The sequence below is a fragment of the Nannobrachium achirus genome (genome assembly GCF_963921795.1).
Source record: "Nannobrachium achirus genome assembly, chromosome: 8".
Lineage (NCBI taxonomy): Eukaryota > Metazoa > Chordata > Actinopteri > Myctophiformes > Myctophidae > Nannobrachium > Nannobrachium achirus.
In genome coordinates this window covers 56454311-56471519 of record NC_137817.1, presented here as the reverse complement: position 1 = coordinate 56471519, position 17209 = coordinate 56454311, and the positions used below count along the sequence as shown (strand labels likewise).

Genomic DNA, 17209 nt, shown 5'->3' with positions numbered 1-17209 from the left:
ACTAGGGAAGCGCTGAGAGCGAACGTGGGTGCAGTCTACCTGGCGGGCACAGAATCAGGGCAGTGTTACAAAGACGGAGCAGTCCGAGATGGTTTCACTCGGGGGGTAAACGATCGGTCAATCGCACGATCGCCACTCTAAGCTATGCACCCGTCGCCGTCTTCAATACTAAACGTCCGATAGAGGCAGGCCTGTGTCAATACGAAAAATCTAGGCTGAATATCGTCGTTGTCGGGTGGAAACCTTGTATGTCCAAAACCGTTCGTTTTGTATTTATCATCTAAAAAATGGACTAAACTAGTGAAAACAGCCGATCTACAAGCACACAACGCCGAGGCGTTGTGTGCTTGTAGATCTGCTGTTTTCACTAGTTTTGTGCGATGGTCTTGTGTGATGAAGCTGAAGCAGGACTTTGCTTTACCAAAAAACGTACACGTTTGACACTTGGAGATACGAGGTTTCTGCCCGACAGTGACGATATACAGTACGTTCAAGCTTTACTAGTGCACCTCCCAGAAGGTCACTGCGGGACAAAAAAAAAACATTTATGACCTTGTTTTTCAATCTTGGATTCAAAAAGATTAATGCAAAAGTGTGTACAGTGAGTCGATGGGGAAAACAGCTCATGAAAGCTGTATTTTTCAAAAGTAGGTTTGGGTGTAGGTTTATGATTGACAAGGAACCTGCCGTTTTAAGCTCTATGAACGTCCCGCGGGCTTTGCGGGACATAATGGTCATACTGTATGCACAAAGCCAGACGTAGGAGCGGTTAGTGCCGCTCAGAAATTCGCTGACCTCAGCCTTGCAAAAGGTTTTAATGGACGGTAACTAAAGTACTGCTTGATTTGATGTTTCTATAGAAGATGAAAAGGTGTCGTGTAGACGCCTGGTGCTACTGTGATGACAATGCACCCGTTTGATTTGACAAACTCAAGATTGCTCCGTCCGTGTACTTAGTTGCATTCAAACAAGACAAAAGGAGAAAAAAAAGACGCTTCAAAATCTCACACAAATGACACAGCTAAATACAGAGACAATACTGTGTCTTAGCATGCAAAACGTCATGCAACATACGTCAGCCGAGCATGTTTTTCTTTTTTTTAAGTATGTGAGGAGGATGTTGTTTTTTCTGGCAAAGAAATGAATCATACGATGACAGCATGACAACATTGTGAACGTAAAGGCTTGATGAGGAGTTTGTAGGCGGAGGCCAAGGGAAGGAGACACGCATACAACAGCAAAAATAGAAAAGTGTGTGTTAGCTGTTAACTCTGACAGCTGCTGGAATAAGCAGAATCATTAAAAAGCTGAACTTAAAGAGCGCTGCGTGAAAAGCACAAAGGAGAAGTGTCTTCATTAGTGTGTGCAGACAAGGATTAATCTCTGCTTAGTTCTCCGGTCTGCCAGTACCGGTTACGGTACAGCTAACGCCTAAAAGGCTGTCAGGACAGCTGCTGAATATGTACAGCTCTAATTGAGTACCTGAGACGAATAACAGTCCATACGGTATTTTAATTTTGTTGAATATATATATTTTTTGATTTACCAGAATGTAAACCACAAACTACTAATTTTTAATCTGTTAAATTATTATTGCACTCCCCCCTCATTTTGTTCAATTGTCTGTTTTAATGTTACCTGCTCCCGTTATCTGCTGAATATTGCTTGTACGGACTTATACTGTTGTTCCACAAACTGTTGGAGATGTACCGTTTTTCCAGTATTAAGTATTATGTCTTATAATTCCGAATATATATGAGTTAAGTAAAAAAATCTAATTCAACAGAATGAGGGGGGATTGCATTAAGAATTTAACAGATTAAAAACTTCTAGTTTGTGGTTTACAGTCTGGTAAATAAAAAAAAAAATATCTATATTCAACATTTTAAAATATGGACTATGGTACTCTTATTGTGACTTAATATGGACAATACAAAAAGACGATATCTCTGCTTTAACACAGCTACTCTTTAGTTGCCCCGATGCCGATTAAAGCCTGATTTATACTTTGTTGTGGCTACAAGCGCGCGGCTCGCTGACGAGAAACGATCTCGTCGGCGAGCCACACCACTGTGGCGAAGGATCCGTAGTATAAATTCAAACTTTAGGGAAGGATTTGAGGCTGGGTCGGAATGAGGTGTGGTGCGATAACGACTTGGAACCCGGACTCACCACGTTGTTGTTGATCTTGGTTTTGCTGTTGATGATCCTCTCCTCAGCGCCGATGAGTCCGTCCAACCCAGACATGCCGGAACCTGCAGCAGAAGAAGGGGTAGAACGGGAGGAACGGTGTCAGTTTTAACGGCGGAGCAGATGGGCGAGGACCGAGCAACGTGAAGGATAGCCAGCCACGCGTCGAACCCGTTAAGACGTTGTGTTTGCTCTGCGACTGTCATTCATGGACAGCTCGCTGTGTTGGTGGAAACAATGAGAGCCTTTTTTCTCCCCCATTCGTTCAGCACAGTGTAAGCACTGTAGTAACTAACACAGTAAAGTCCCATTGTTAATCTGACAACTTAAAAACCCCTGCGTCCGGGGCGCCCGCTGGCCTACTGGTCCAGGCGCATACCACATAGGCATTGATGCTTGACGGCGTCACTGGTTCGATTCCCGATCCGGACGAGCTCACAACGCCTCGCGCTGTGAGCTTGTAGATCAGCTATTTTGTGATTGTGCTGTCAAAAGATGAAACTATATGGAATCTATGAGAAGGTTGTGGGGTCCCTGCTTCATCTCTCTCTCTCAACTAAGGGGTCCTTGGCCTGAAAACTGATGTAGTGTACAGCAAAAACAGAAGGGGGTACTCCAGTCACAGATTAATTTGGTTCCATTTTGTACACTCTTATTCGGAGTTAAATGAACACTTAAGGATCTTGCTGAGTCAGGTCACATCGTGCCCCAGCCTCATCTTAAGATGTAGACATCCAGTTAAACAGCCCCAAATCCTCCTCATACGGGCGATAAGGACTTTTGCATTTCATATCTCTCCATTAGCTCCACTTCTGAGCTGTGCCGACACGAACCTCATCCATAAATAATTCCATCCCATCACCATAAGCCCTTCTAGTAGAGATAAAAAACATTGGAAAAAAAGAAAAAAGGAACAGTAGATCATGTCGACCTGCATATTTGATTGGGCCCAGACGAATAACTGGGCCAGGGTGTCAAATATGCATGCTAAGAAGACTTTAATAAAGGCACGGTATCTAAAAATACACGGCTAGATAACGGCCCACGAATACATTAGGAGGTGAGAGAGAGAGAGAGAGAGAGAGAGAGAGAGAGAGAGAGAGAGAGAGAGAGAGAGAGAGAGAGAGAGAGAGAAGGGAAGAAGCAGTAGTCGGGGCAGCCAGGGTCCTAAATGATGGATGGGGGAGATGGAGTCTGCTGCTAGCAGGGGCGTCACAAGGGGGGGAGGAGTGGGACTGAGTTACTAGGCTCCAAGGTGGAGGGGCTTTCAGATCTACAAGCACTGCGTGCTTGTAGATCTGCTATTTTTGCATTTGTACATGCATTTTTTTAAGCGAGCATTTGTAACTCAAATTTTGCTTCTGGGGGGGTCCTTGGAACTAAATATTTTGAGATGGGTGTCCGTGGCCAAATACATATCATTTTGGGGGTCCTTGACATGAAAAGGTTTGAGCACCACTGACATAGAAACATAGGTTTTTCAAAAAACCTTAGAAGGATTTGAAATATTCAAAGACTTTTCACGATTTTTCAAAAATAGCAGATCTACAAGCTCGCAGCGCGGCACTCGGTGCCGCGCTGTGAGCTTGTTTATCTGCTATTTTTTTCAATAGTTAAAGCACAAGCACAATAGTTCTCCCGCTATGAAGAACATTCATGGGGGGGCCCGCAGTGAATCCTCGTACCCAGGGCCCAGAATGTGGTGCGACACCCCTGGCTGCTAGGCTCAGCTGATCCTTGCTGTGACGAGACCAGGACAATCGCTGCCATTGGGTTTAGTTGGAGAACAATGGCATGATGTGTGTTTATGGCTTATCGGTTGGTCCAGCGCTGATGTCACCCACTGTCACTTCTGCCAGGGCTTTTAGCTCAGTTGCTTAACGCTGGTTTTTGACATTACCGAAACGAAGCGGATAAAAGCGCAGAACTTTTTTTTAGGCTTCTTTAGGACCTAACGATGGATTTTATAAGGGTAAACATCATGGATTTTTGATGTTTACCCATATAATATCCATATCAAGTTGGGCTCCCATAGACTTTCTATACAGGAGGAAAATACCCACAAAAGAAATCTGCTTTAAGTAGGATGTGAGGGGTCTAACTAGGGGTTTGTCATGATTCTGAATCCATTGCAAGCATTTGTTTTGCACAAAAATCTTTCCTTGGGCGAGAAATGGCCCCCAAAAACACCCAAAAAACTGTGAAAAAATGATGACTCATCACTAAACCATCATTTTGTGGGGCCATTTCTCGCCCAAGGAAAGATTTTTGTGCAAAACAAATGCTTGAAATGGATTCAGCATCATGACAAACCCCTAGTTAGACCCCTCACATCCTACTTAAAGCAGATTTTCTTTCTGGGTATTTTCCTCCTGTATAGGAGCCCAACTTGATATGGATATTATATGGGTAAACATCAAAATTCCATGATGTTTACCCTTATAAAATCCATCGTTAGGTCCTAAAGAAGCCTAAAAAAAAGTTCTGCACTTTTATCCGCTCCGTAACGGTAATTTCACTAAGCCATTGCACTATTTAATGTATTTATCCAACACGACTACTGCAGTGTTTACACCAGTCATTCTCAACCTCTTTAATTTCGAGGACCCTAGTTTAACCCATAGACTGTAAAAAAGATATGGACAGTGGAAAGCCATTGGTTTCTATGATGCGCAAATGAAGCTTTTTTTGGCCGTTGTATGGGTGACACCATCATTGTTTTAATGGTACCAAAGGAATGCTGTTGGCTGCCAACGGTTACGTGCAACCACAGGGATACATGGGATATTGTCTTGAGCTTGCCGAAAATAAAGCACACGAAGAAGAATCATCACAAGCCTATGATCACAAGCCCCTCCTACAGCATACCCTGCTATAACATCAAATATAACATAAATTTGACCATACTTTCATAAAACGCAAATCATGGTGATTAAAACAAGGCTTTAAACTAGCGACAGGAACCATAAAGTATTTATGAAAATATTTATTAAGGTAAGAAAATCAAACGTAAAAGTTTGGGGGAAATTAATGGAATCCTATGGAGAACGTGTTACTTTTGGTACCAGAACAGCACAGCTAGTGGCCAATCATAGGAACTTTTAGTTCTGTGTTTGATTCATTTTATATCGGGACAACTGGCCCCCTAGTTTAACCCATTAAAACTGGGAAAGCGTCAAACCGAAAGTGTAATTTTGGACAATTGCGCTGGCTATTATTTTTTTTTAATAAACACTATATATATAAAAATATAATACACTGTAGAATCCTCAGTGTTAATTTAGCTCTTTGTAGTGTGTACAACTGGAACCAAATGGACCTACAGCGCACCATATCTGTCGCTAGCCTCGTAAACCAGACTCCTCCTGAAATTCTGAATCGATTGCTAGGAAGAGGGGGTCAGAATTTGAACCAAGGCGGACAGTTTGAACGGTACTTCCAACAAGGCGGGCAGCAGTACAATCAGGCAGGTTTTGGTCAGGGGAGACATTACACTAGTTGAAGACATCATGTAAGACATTACAGCAGCGTTCACATGTCACAAAGGGTTACTATTGAGATGTGATTGATTTGGATTTCAACACCTCATTTGAATGTGAAGGAAAAAATCAACCCTGGTCCGAAAATAAATACGAAACGGGCGGCAGTGTGCAAACGTGATTCATATGCCGTGTGTTGCTGGCGGCGTTGAATGTATATTACATCAAAAGTGAGTTTTATGAGGCCTACTGGTCCGGGCGCATAGCACTTAGGCATTGATACATAGGCATGGATGCCTGGCGGCTGCGCCGGTTCGATTCCAGATCCGGACGACCTTTGCTGCATGTCACTACCCGTCTCTCCCCCCATTTCCTGTCAGTCTACTGTCCTATCAATAAAGGCAAAAAAGCCCCAAAACTAAATAAAAGAGTTTTATGTTATCTGAAAGTGCTATGTTAATGAATGGATTGACATATCCAAAACTCTGCTCTGGACATTGAATTAATGTATGGACACGTGTCTGACCATATTGGTACAGGCTCTACATTGTCTGGTGAGCAAATAGAATGTAGCAGCAGGAGGAGGCGGTTTACAAGGCTAATCTGACGCTTAATTGCTGTTGAAATGTTCACACACACACACACACACACACACACACACACACACACACACACACACACACACACACACACACACACACACACACACACACACACACACACACACACACACACACACACACACACACACACACACACACACACTGTGTTCGTTGGCAGTCAAGCATGTGTCTGACAACGACGAGCGAGAAAAACCATCAAGGGAAATATCATGCCTGGGCTGGGGGGAAATAAGTCACGCAAATTGGCTGACGGAAATAATTAGTACGAATTTTCCACCATTTACAATCATACACTGTGTGAAGAGGGAAGGTGAGGGAAAACGATTAAACAACTCTTGGTGGTTTTGTAGCTTTGTTAGCTGCAGTTGAAGCCGGCTCAACTTGGACGTAGATTTGTTTTTGCAGCTACAAATGTGAGGCGTGGCTTTTAATCTTCATGTTGATGGCTTCCACTGAACATTAACGGCTACCCTGACGCTTTGTAAGCTGCCAGTGTGAACGCAGCATGGGGGTCCATTTGGTTCCATTTGTACACTACGGGAATTTGGTTCCTAAAATCCTAACTATCAATCGTGTCGCTGGGGGGTCCTCAAGGACCCCTGCACTCTCACGACATATAGCGTACACAAGAACAGCACACACACAAACACATTAGCAGAATGGGTTCTTAACACAGAGTGCCACATGATCGTAGGAGGAGGGAGTCATAGTTAAAGGTATGTTCAGTGATTGTATTTCATTCAAATAAAAATATAATTGGTACATTTACCATTCATTTTCCTGTGTGCTGACCATATAAGGACTTCCACCATGGCCTGTGTTGCGAGCATAGCTAGATTCCGTTTTCAGAGGTGGCCAGCCAGTCCTCGACCAATCAGGGTAGAGTATGGCCGTAGTTATGTTATGATGTTTAGTTATGATGGTCAAAATAAAAGTTTTGAGAACCACAGTCGCTCTGAATTAAGAAAGTCTGCTAAATGCCTAGATTGTAAACTACTGAACTCATAAAATGCCACAGTCTCGTAGTAAATCAGTATCATACATATCCTGAAGCTGGAGACGCAGGCCTACCGATATTCAGTGATTGGGTATAATGATCAAAACGAGAACATTATAATGGTGTAGAAAATCTATAAAAAACTAAACATTTCCACGCTGTGACAAGATGACCCCCGGCCACTTTCATTATCACTGAATACACCTTTAAAAGGGGGAGGGCGTCTATTCCTCATCCTCACTCAACGATAAAACGCCTATACTGTACAGTAATCGTGATTAATCGCCGGCGGAAGTGGGTCACAATGCGCACAATGTCCAACGTTCCCTGGAATTAATAGGCTCACAAGGTCAAACCCGAGATCTGACAAAAAGGTGACACATCAACAGCATCAGTGTCTCAGGTCTGGCAGGACAAATTGAGGCAATTTAAGACTTGGCCGTGGGGTGAGAAGAATCGCCATGTGTCAAGACAGGGCCAGTTAATCATACAGGCCCTATTAGAGAGAGAGACCTTCGAGGCGTGTGTGTGTGTGTGTGTGTGTGTGTGTGTGTGTGTGTGTGTGTGTGTGTGTGTGTGTGTGTGTGTGTGTTCGCACTCGCGCGCACGCATGTAATTGTATTACTATACTTGTGAGGGCCAAATATCCCCACAACTAGGCCCGTCACAATTTGTATTAATCGCAATTATTTTGTCATAATCGTTTCCATGTTGAAAAATGCTCATATATTTTCAACCATTTAAAAAAAATGTGGAAATAGACGATCTATGCGACGTGTTGTGATCTTGTACAGTAGATAGGCTATTTCCACTATCAATGTTCTTTTTAAAGTACAAAGTTGTCAAATATGTCAGCCATTTCTTTGTATATTTAGGTTGTGTGTCATATCTGCCGTGTGCAACTTCAAGGCCTAAAAGCCATTGTATCACCATGAATGAATCAATATCATATCGTCAACCATGTATCGTGATGCGTATCGTATCTCTATTAAATGTATCGTTACACCCCTATTAGTAATACACAAACATATGTGTGTGGATGGGAGGGTGACACATCCACTGAGGGCGTGATGACGGGGACAGCAGCATGAGTGGAACGTCTGTCTGCAGGAGGGCCCATGATGACTGTGACCGTGTGTCTCTGCCAGTACAGAGGAATGATTTAAACTTCATCAATAAACCGTGTTGTACAGCTAAATAATGACGCAGTTTCAACCAAAACACAGGCAAAACCTTTTACGGCATGGCTGGCTCTCTCAGGGCAAAGCGAGTGAGCAGGTCTTTTTAATTGCCTTGGTTCAGTTGAAACTACGTCTTCAAAGGGACTACACCATGAATTTCAAATTTTTAATTTTTTTTCTTGTTTTTTGGTCTTCCCAGTGTCTCTTCCAGCCCCCCCAAAAAAACAAATTCATTAACTCTAAGCCTTGCCTTTCATTTCAGTGATTTTCTGAATGGGCGTGTCTGAACGGTACTCTTTTGAAATCTTCTCACAGCCTAGTTAGGCAGTGGGCTCATTTCCTATTGGGCCCCCTCGAGAAGGGGCGGTACTTTTTGGGAAGCTATATTCTATTGAGACTATAATGTATACATGAGGTGGAACCATGAGGTAAAATGGTGCTAAAATTGGAACGATACAGAGAAGATTAGCATGGTGCCACGCTAACGCAGCTCGTATCTTCTCTGTATCGTTCCTATTTTAGCCCAAAGACAGCGCCCCGTTGCCAACAAAGGGCATTTTGGTATTGCATCTGAAATAGCTTGGAATTAGAGACAGACAGAACATGAAACTTCAATATCTGAGTGGTTTCTAAGGCTAAAACCTGTATAAAACCGTATTATGGACGAATATTTAAATAAAATATATATTTTGAAAAGCATTGTGTGGCCCCTTTAAGTATAAATCAGCCTTGAGAAGCAACGTTATCGTTGCCTTCCAGAGTCAAGTGGCAGTGGAGCAGCCTGGGGATGTTTCAGGCATGATGAGACCATTTATATGGCGACCCGGGAACTCATGATAAGGAGAATGGATAATAGCAAAGATGGCTAGAGATGAATAAACAAACAAACAAGCGAGCTGCAAAAGCAGGGTTGAGCAAAGACCCCAGACGCATAGAGAGAGACAGAACAGAACACAACTCAACAGAACAGAACTAGGGGTGCAACAGTTCATGGGACAAATTGATTTAGAAATTTGCTATTTTTGTATGCCACCGTTGTACGACGAACTATAAAAAAAGTGGTTAATCAGACGAATCAATTTAGTAGAAAAATCTATTCAAGGTTTTCTTCCAGTCGATTGCTTGATAGATACAAAATTAAATGTGATAAAAAAAACGTGCTTCTTGATTATTCGATTAATAACATAGATAGACCATCCAGAAAACGCGGGCAAAAAAAAACCTTGATTATGTAGACTAAAATCATTGATTATGCGGTGAAATATGCGGGTAGTTCCGAAAATGCGGGCGGAAATGTGCAATTATGCTGCCTTTTTTGAAAACACGTGACCCCCGCATAATCTGCGCCATTTGGCTGATTATGTGGGGAAATTCTGCGATCGCATAATCACATTTTTCTGAGGGGTCTAACGATAGAATAATGGCTAAGAAAACGATGGACAGTTGCAGCCCCAAATATAACAGAAGAGAAGAGAACACAACAGAACACAACAGGAGAGTGGTGGAGGGATGGGTGTGTGTTGGGTAGAGCCCGACCGATGCCATGCTTTCAATGGCCAATGTTTGCCGATGGGGAGTGCTAGCTAGACCACCGATTGCCCATGTTTAAACGATGTTTTGTAATGATATAAAATGATAATAAATAGCCTAAATTTCAAAAACTTCTTACCTTCAAAACCTTTTTTTTTTTTTTTTTTTTAACCAATGGTCCGGGGACCACCAGTGGTCCTTGAGGGGTTTCCAGGTGGTCCCCAGCAAAATGATGGGAGATTTGGTAACCAAATGGACCCCTTTATAAGATCTTTAACTCGTGAGTGTTAAATGAAACCAAATGGATCCTTACGGGCAACGACAATATATTCTACGTTTTGGGTCTAAATGTCATCAAATGGTGGTCTAATATTACTTATCGTCGTTGTCGGGTGGAAACCTCGTATCTCCAAGTTTCACATTTTTTTACTTTCTTTCGCAAGGTAAAGCCCTGCTTCATCATACAAGGCCATTGCACAAAAGTAGTGAAAACAGCAGATCTACAAGCACACAACGCCTCGCACCGCGAGGCGTTGTGTGCTTGTAGATCGGCTGTTTTCACTTTTTCAGTTTAATCATTTTTTAAAATGATAAATGCAAAACCCGACAACGGCGTTATAAAAATGACCGATACATCGGAGAGATAATGACCGATGTCCGATACCGACACCGACATCGGGGTCCAAAAACAACCGATATATCGGTTTGACCGATATATCGGTCGGGCTCTAGTGTTGGGCGGGGGCGGGGGGGGGGGGGGGGGGGCGGGGCAAGAACAAAACATAAGAGAGAAGGAGCACAGGGCACCAACCTTTCTTGAAGGCACGTGGGGAGTCTGATAGATCGCCTTGGCATTGGAAATGAGCAAAAGAAAAGAAAAATAAATAAAAAAAGACAACGAACGGAAAGAGGGAAGGAGAGAAAGAGAGAGAAAACAGGATTACCATGCTGTGTTAACCCATTTAGGCCTAGGATTATTGACCGCTTTAACATTTGAAAAATAGCAGATCTACAAGCTCGCAGCGCGGCACCGAGTGCCGCGCTGCGAGCTTGTAGATCTGCTATTTTTGAAAAATCATGATTTTTCTTTGCAAGTCTTTGAATATATCTATTTAAAAGCAAACATTTGTAACTCAAATATTTGCTTCTGGGGGGTCCCTGGAACAACATATTTTGAGATGAGGGTCCGTAGCCAAATACCTGTAATTTTGGGGGTTCTTGACATGAAAAAGTTTGAAAACCACTGATTCAGAGGAAGGATTTAGAAGTCGGGTCAAAGATCGGGTCAAAGATATTCAAAGACTTGCACTCATTTTCACGATTTTTCAAAAATAGCAGATCTACAAGCTCGCAGCGCGGCACTCGCGCTGTGAGCTTGTATATCTGCTATTTTTCTAAAGTTAAAGCATAAAATAATGGTTAAAGTGGTTAAAATCTAACGCGACTCGGGCGCGTTCCAGGTATTTGAGAGTTAATTGACTGAGACAGGACCCCCCACCCTTCCCCTCCCCTCCCCCCCATAGCGGCGAGGAATCCAGAATCAATCGAAGGGCAAGAAGCTCGGATCAAAGGACGCGCTGCTCCAACAACATGGCCACAACCCAACACTTGGGGGGTGGTGGGTATGTTTTCTGTTAATTCGTGACTAGGGATGGGACGATACGCGATATTATCGTTTATCGTGATAAAGAAAAAAAACGCTTACGATAATCGTATCGTGAAGATTTGATTTATCGTGATATCGTCCTTCATCATGCACTGGGATCAATTCACCTTTTATTTGCCGAGCTGCATATCTGGTACCACTTAAACCCTCTTATAATATACCTACTTGATGCAGTATTTTTTCACTCTCTATCAAGTCTTTGCCAAAAAATAGCAGATCTACAAGCAACTCGTCATGTTGCGACATGTTGTGAGATCGGCTATTTTTTTGGGCAAATGTTCCACATCAGGATAATGGATTTTGATTATCGCGATAATATCGTAAATCACGATTTCTTTCATCACAATAATCATGATATGACAATTTCATATCGTCCCATCCCTATTCGTGACTTCGCACCTGTGATTTGCCTCCATTTCTGCAGATTTGTTCTTTGGCTTAAAAGATTCAGTCCCTTTTCTTTTTTTGTTAGCTGTTGCAGGGATGACATTTAACAGTAAGCAACGGTTGGTGGGACCGTTTTATTTTTTACTTTTTTAAAAGTAAAAAAGATCAAAGGTCTGGAGGCTTTGAAGAGTTTATCTGAATTGCACTAGTTGTGCCCGGGCCGGGCAGCAGAGAATGGTGCAGAGACTCCGATAAGCCCAAATCCGCCGCGGGGAGCGCGGTCTCTCTGATAAGCCCAAATCCATGGCTCCGCAAGCACACAATGTTCTTCTCGCCCCCCGCTTCAGCAGCTCGGCTTTAAAACCCATTTAGAACGGGTACGCATTATTGTGCGTCATTATTTTATGCTTTAACTATTGAAAAATAGCAGATCTACAAGCTCACAGCGCGGCACCGAGTGCCGCGCTGCGAGCTTGTAGATCTGCTATTTTTGAAAAATCGTGAAAATTTGAATTTTGACCCGATTCTATAAGTGTCTTTTGAATCCTTCTAAGGTTTTTTGAAAACCCTGTGTTTCTGTGTCAGCAATCTGGCCGGCCATCGTCAAAGAAAAGGTCCTTTTCACTTAACTGGAGCTCAGCCTGTTCTTGAGAGACAACTATGTCAGTGGTTCTCAAACCTTTTCATGTGAATAAATTATATTTATTTGGCCACGGACAAAATATCTAGTTCCAGGGACCACCCAGAAGCAAAATTTGAGTTACAAACGTTCGCTTTAAAAATACATATATTCAAAGATTTGCACACATTTTCACAACTTTTTCCAAAAATAGCAGATCTACAAGCTCGCAGCGCGGCACTCGGTGCCGCGCTGTGAGCTTGTATATCTGCTATTTTTCACTGGTTAAAGCATTCAATACTTCTAGGCCTAAATGGGTTAATCAGTAATATTTCCGCAGTACAGTGGTAGCATGTGTTTTTGCGTGTGTGTATGGGCTGTTGTCACATCTGATCAAACCCAACACGCGCCAATGAGCTCAGAGCCATTATTATGCTCACGGAGGCCATTTTCTCTCTCCTACTGTAATCAGAATTTCACAGAAATGTGACCTAACTTGGAAGCGTCTGTGGCAAAGAGACAACATCATTTCGGAGGCCAACACCTAAAGCCTCGTAGATCAGCCGAAAAATGGCTGATCTACAAGCTCACCGTGGGTTGCATTGTAGATACGCTATGCTCCACCGTTTTCGGAAATTATTTCAGGCACTCGTCATACATACGGGGGATTATACATTTAAGCATGAGTCTCCCACAGTTTTCTCCAATAGAATTATTTGCATTGGGTTTTGGACAAATTAAGAATGTAAACTGTGTAACAAACAAAGGCTTAGGATATGAACATATTTTGTTCATCAAGATAATCTCCACAAACCAAAACATACACAATTAAATATCAGTGATTCAAATAAAACAGCTTAAAATCCACAGTTGAGACATTAAAGGAGTAGTTCACCCCCAAAATGACTTTTTTTCTATTGATTACTCATGCCATGGAGACTTGAGTTCAATAATATTTTTTTGTATTGGTCGCATTCCTAAGACGATAATTTGATTACAATAAATCTACCCCCATTGATTCCGGATGGGGACCCAAATGTATTTGGGCACATTTGGGTCCCCATCCGGAATCAATGGGGGTAAATTTACTTTAATACATTTTTTGTCTTGGGAATGCGACAAATACAAAAAAATATTATTGAACTCAAGTCTCCATGGCATGAGTAATCAATAGAAAAAAAGTCATTTTGGGGGTGAACTACTCCTTTAACAGGTATAATTTATGCCGTAGGAGAGAAAAGGCTTAGGCTAATTCATTTTAACAGCAGACCTGATTTTTGGCATGAATCGAAAACCTGACGGGGGGGAAATAAAAGCATTTTGAAATGTGTTGGAGGAACCCATTGTGGACTCACTTCCTGCCTGCATGCTATAGTAATTGTTTGATAGGTTTAGAAGAATGGGATCAGCAGTATAAGACATTGACAGCTGGAAACATATTTGTTCTATATTACATTATTAATACATCTAATGCAGTAGGTTTCCAATCTATAGAGCTACAGGGAGGCCAATGCTTCTCCTGCTTGTGCTGTTCCTTCAGAGCTCATACTTCAGATGTAACCTCGCATCACCAGGCTTTCTCGGGGGAAAGCCTGTTGATCGTTTACCACGGGCCGTTTGATCCGGTCTAGGCGGAAACCACAAGCAGAAGAAGCGGAGTCTCTTTGTTTTGGTTCCCCCCGCTTGTTTCCCCAATCCCTATTAAAATGCTCAAGTAGCCTAGTGTAAACTTGCCAGTCGCTACGAGTTGGACTAAAAGAAGCATACCGGTATACCAAACGAAATTTCCAAAAGCAAAACTACTCCGCATCAAGGAGTTTATTAGGTAGACCCTAAAAGTATGTCCTTAAGCACAGGGGAATTATTTTGGTTTGATCTTTCCGGCCAAATTGTAGTCCTTTGAGGACTACAACATGACGTAAAGTGGTTTCCACTCCCGACCGGATGCGTAGCGACGCATTATTTCTTTGCATCTGTATAAATGACCTCAACCGGTTCTTCATTTGTGTCGTTTGCTCAGTCTCATATTTACATTTACAATGCTTTACCAGTAATTCTTCTTTTGTTTTATAGTAAGGGGATTTTATAAGATATTTGACCAATCTGCGAAGTAAATCGTTACCAAGAAATTTCTTCACCAATGTGTTTCTAAAGGTGTGTAAAAACGGACCCACAAAACGATGGTTTAGTGATGAATCATCACTTTTCACCGTTTTGTTGGGGCCATTTGTAGCCCACGGAATGTTTTTCGTGCAAAACAAATGCTTGCAATGGATTCAGCATCATGAAAAACCCCTAGTTTGACCCCTCACATGCTACGTAAAGCATATTTATTTTTTGTATTTTTTTCCTGTATAGTAAAGTTAATGGGACACAAACACAAATATTTTTTATTTATGAGGTTTCCCCCGGGAGTTGAATTTCAACCTTTTAGTACATATTATTACACACCTTTAGAAACACATTGGTGAAGACATTTCTTGGTAACAATTTACTTTGCAGATTTTCTTATGTTCCCCTTACTATTAGTATTATAGATATTGCTGGTATCCTCTCACCCTCTGGTTCTGGATGGGAGCCCAGGGAGTTGACCTGGAAGGGCCGGTAGGGTTTCCCCTGGGAGGCGGGGAGCTCCATGCTGTCCTCTGACGACACGGTGACGTCTGGCTGGGACTCTGAGATGGACGACAGGAACTGGTCCATGTCTGCTTTCTGCTCCTGCAGCAGCTCATCTGCAGAGGGGGGACAGTGGTTAATGTGTTATTAGAGCACGAAGGGTTCCCGAAGGGTTCCCAGTTCGAATCCTGGCTCCCCCTGAGTTAATGTCGAATAGTCCTTGAGCAAGACTCTGAACCCCTAGTTGCTCCCGGTGAGCAGGCTGGTGCCTTGCATGGTTTCCTCCTCCATCGGTGTATGAATGTGTGCGTGAATGGGTGAATGTAATACACAATCTATGTAAAGCGCCTTGGATAAAATGTACCATTTTATCTTCTAAGGCAGTGGTTCTCAACCTTTTCAGGCCGCGACCCCTAAAATAATCATATTTTAACTGGGACACCCCCCCCCCCCCCCCCCCAACCCTTATGAGCAATAAGGGTTGAGGCATCATTTTGTATAACAAGGTTCGATTGTGAAAATAGCAGATCTACATGCTCACAACATGAGCATGTAGATCTGCTATTTTCACAATTTCTGCCTCTAATATTTGTCCCCCAATATTTGGTCAAATTGTCATTTTAGAGGTATTAAAACGTTCTCAAATTGTCACTTTAGAAATGTGCAGATACCCTCCATACACTAGACCTTGTGTTGGTTTGTTGTTACCGTAGAGTGAGAAAACAATGTTTCACATTAAGTTAATCATCTGAGGACCCCCCAAAATAATTTGGGGACCCCCTGGGGGTCCCGATCCATAGTACAACTGCTCTAAGGGGAACAGTAGTTACTGTAGCAGCATATCTTCAGAGGGGGACAGTAGGGATAATATTTAGGGATGGTATTGGTCAGTCATTTTATACTGATGCCTCCCCAAGTAGAAATAAACAGAATTTGAACTTTTCTTTATTTTTTTAATTTAAGCCATAACAAAGTTGCCAATTGAAATCATTTGGTTAAAGAAAATGAAGTGCGTGAATGTGAAATTGCACGATTTGTACGTGGATTTAGCAGAACGACACATACTCTAGGAGGACGGGGCTGTAATGAGTGACTAAGACGAAGCCCAACACCAATTACCACACCGTTCTACTGCAAACGAGTAGCTGCCAAAAAAAAAACCTCCATCCCCTTTTCTGCAAAACTCCCAATTAGTATTTGTGTAACCCAGAGCTAGTCTGCACATCTCCCAGTGGGAAGTGGCATTGAAGAACCACCATGACCCAGTTCTGTCAGTCGCCACGCCGTGCCGTGCCCAACGAAAAATAACAAAAAACAACAACAAAACCCTGAGAAACGACATATTTTGTTGGTCCGTTGCACCTCCCCCATGTGCTATATTCCAGATGAATGCACAGTCCAACTGCCGGCCGGGGAATCGAACGTTGGGTTTTAAAGCCTGATTTATGCTTTGGTTATACGCACAACAACACCACACGCAACGCTAGTCGCAAGTCGGGCCTAATTGTGTGCCGAGGAGAGCTGGCGGGTAAGATCAAAGCAGGAAGCTCCATTATCCTGCCAGGATCACACACACACACACACACACACACGTGCACACACGCACACAGCACAAAGACAGAACACTTGGACTCTCTGATTACAAGATGGCTCAGTGCGCCCGTCTGTTTACAGACCGCAGAAGAAAAGCTGTCGTTCCTTCATCCTGTGTTTGCGTCGACGACTTTGGGCCTTTGCCTTCCTGTCAGCCTCTGCCCGGAGGAGCCTCCTATAAACCTATAAATTAGGCATTACATGGAGGAGGGCGATGGACTGTATCTGTCCCGCAAACCTACTGTAGATGAATTCCATTACCATGTTTCATGTTGTTCCTCTCCTCAGCCTCTAGTACAGGGGTTTTCAAAGTGGGTGACGGGGCACC

The 17209-nt window shown here is 42.8% G+C and overlaps 1 protein-coding gene across 2 annotated transcripts in view; it reads right to left on the bottom strand.

Annotated features, from left to right (window-relative positions):
- Window positions 1-17209, bottom strand: part of aplp2 (amyloid beta (A4) precursor-like protein 2) — a 113073-nt gene that overhangs the window by 7728 nt on the left and 88136 nt on the right. The window contains exons 13-15 of one of the 2 annotated variants that reach the window (XM_080731375.1): window positions 15231-15404; window positions 10812-10847; window positions 2173-2255 (exon numbers count right to left, since the gene is read on the bottom strand). In XM_080731375.1, coding sequence (XP_080587501.1) covers window positions 2173-2255; window positions 10812-10847; window positions 15231-15404 — 293 coding nt within the window. The remainder of the gene's footprint in view (window positions 1-2172; window positions 2256-10811; window positions 10848-15230; window positions 15405-17209) is intronic. The other variant, XM_080731376.1, reaches the window with a different exon arrangement.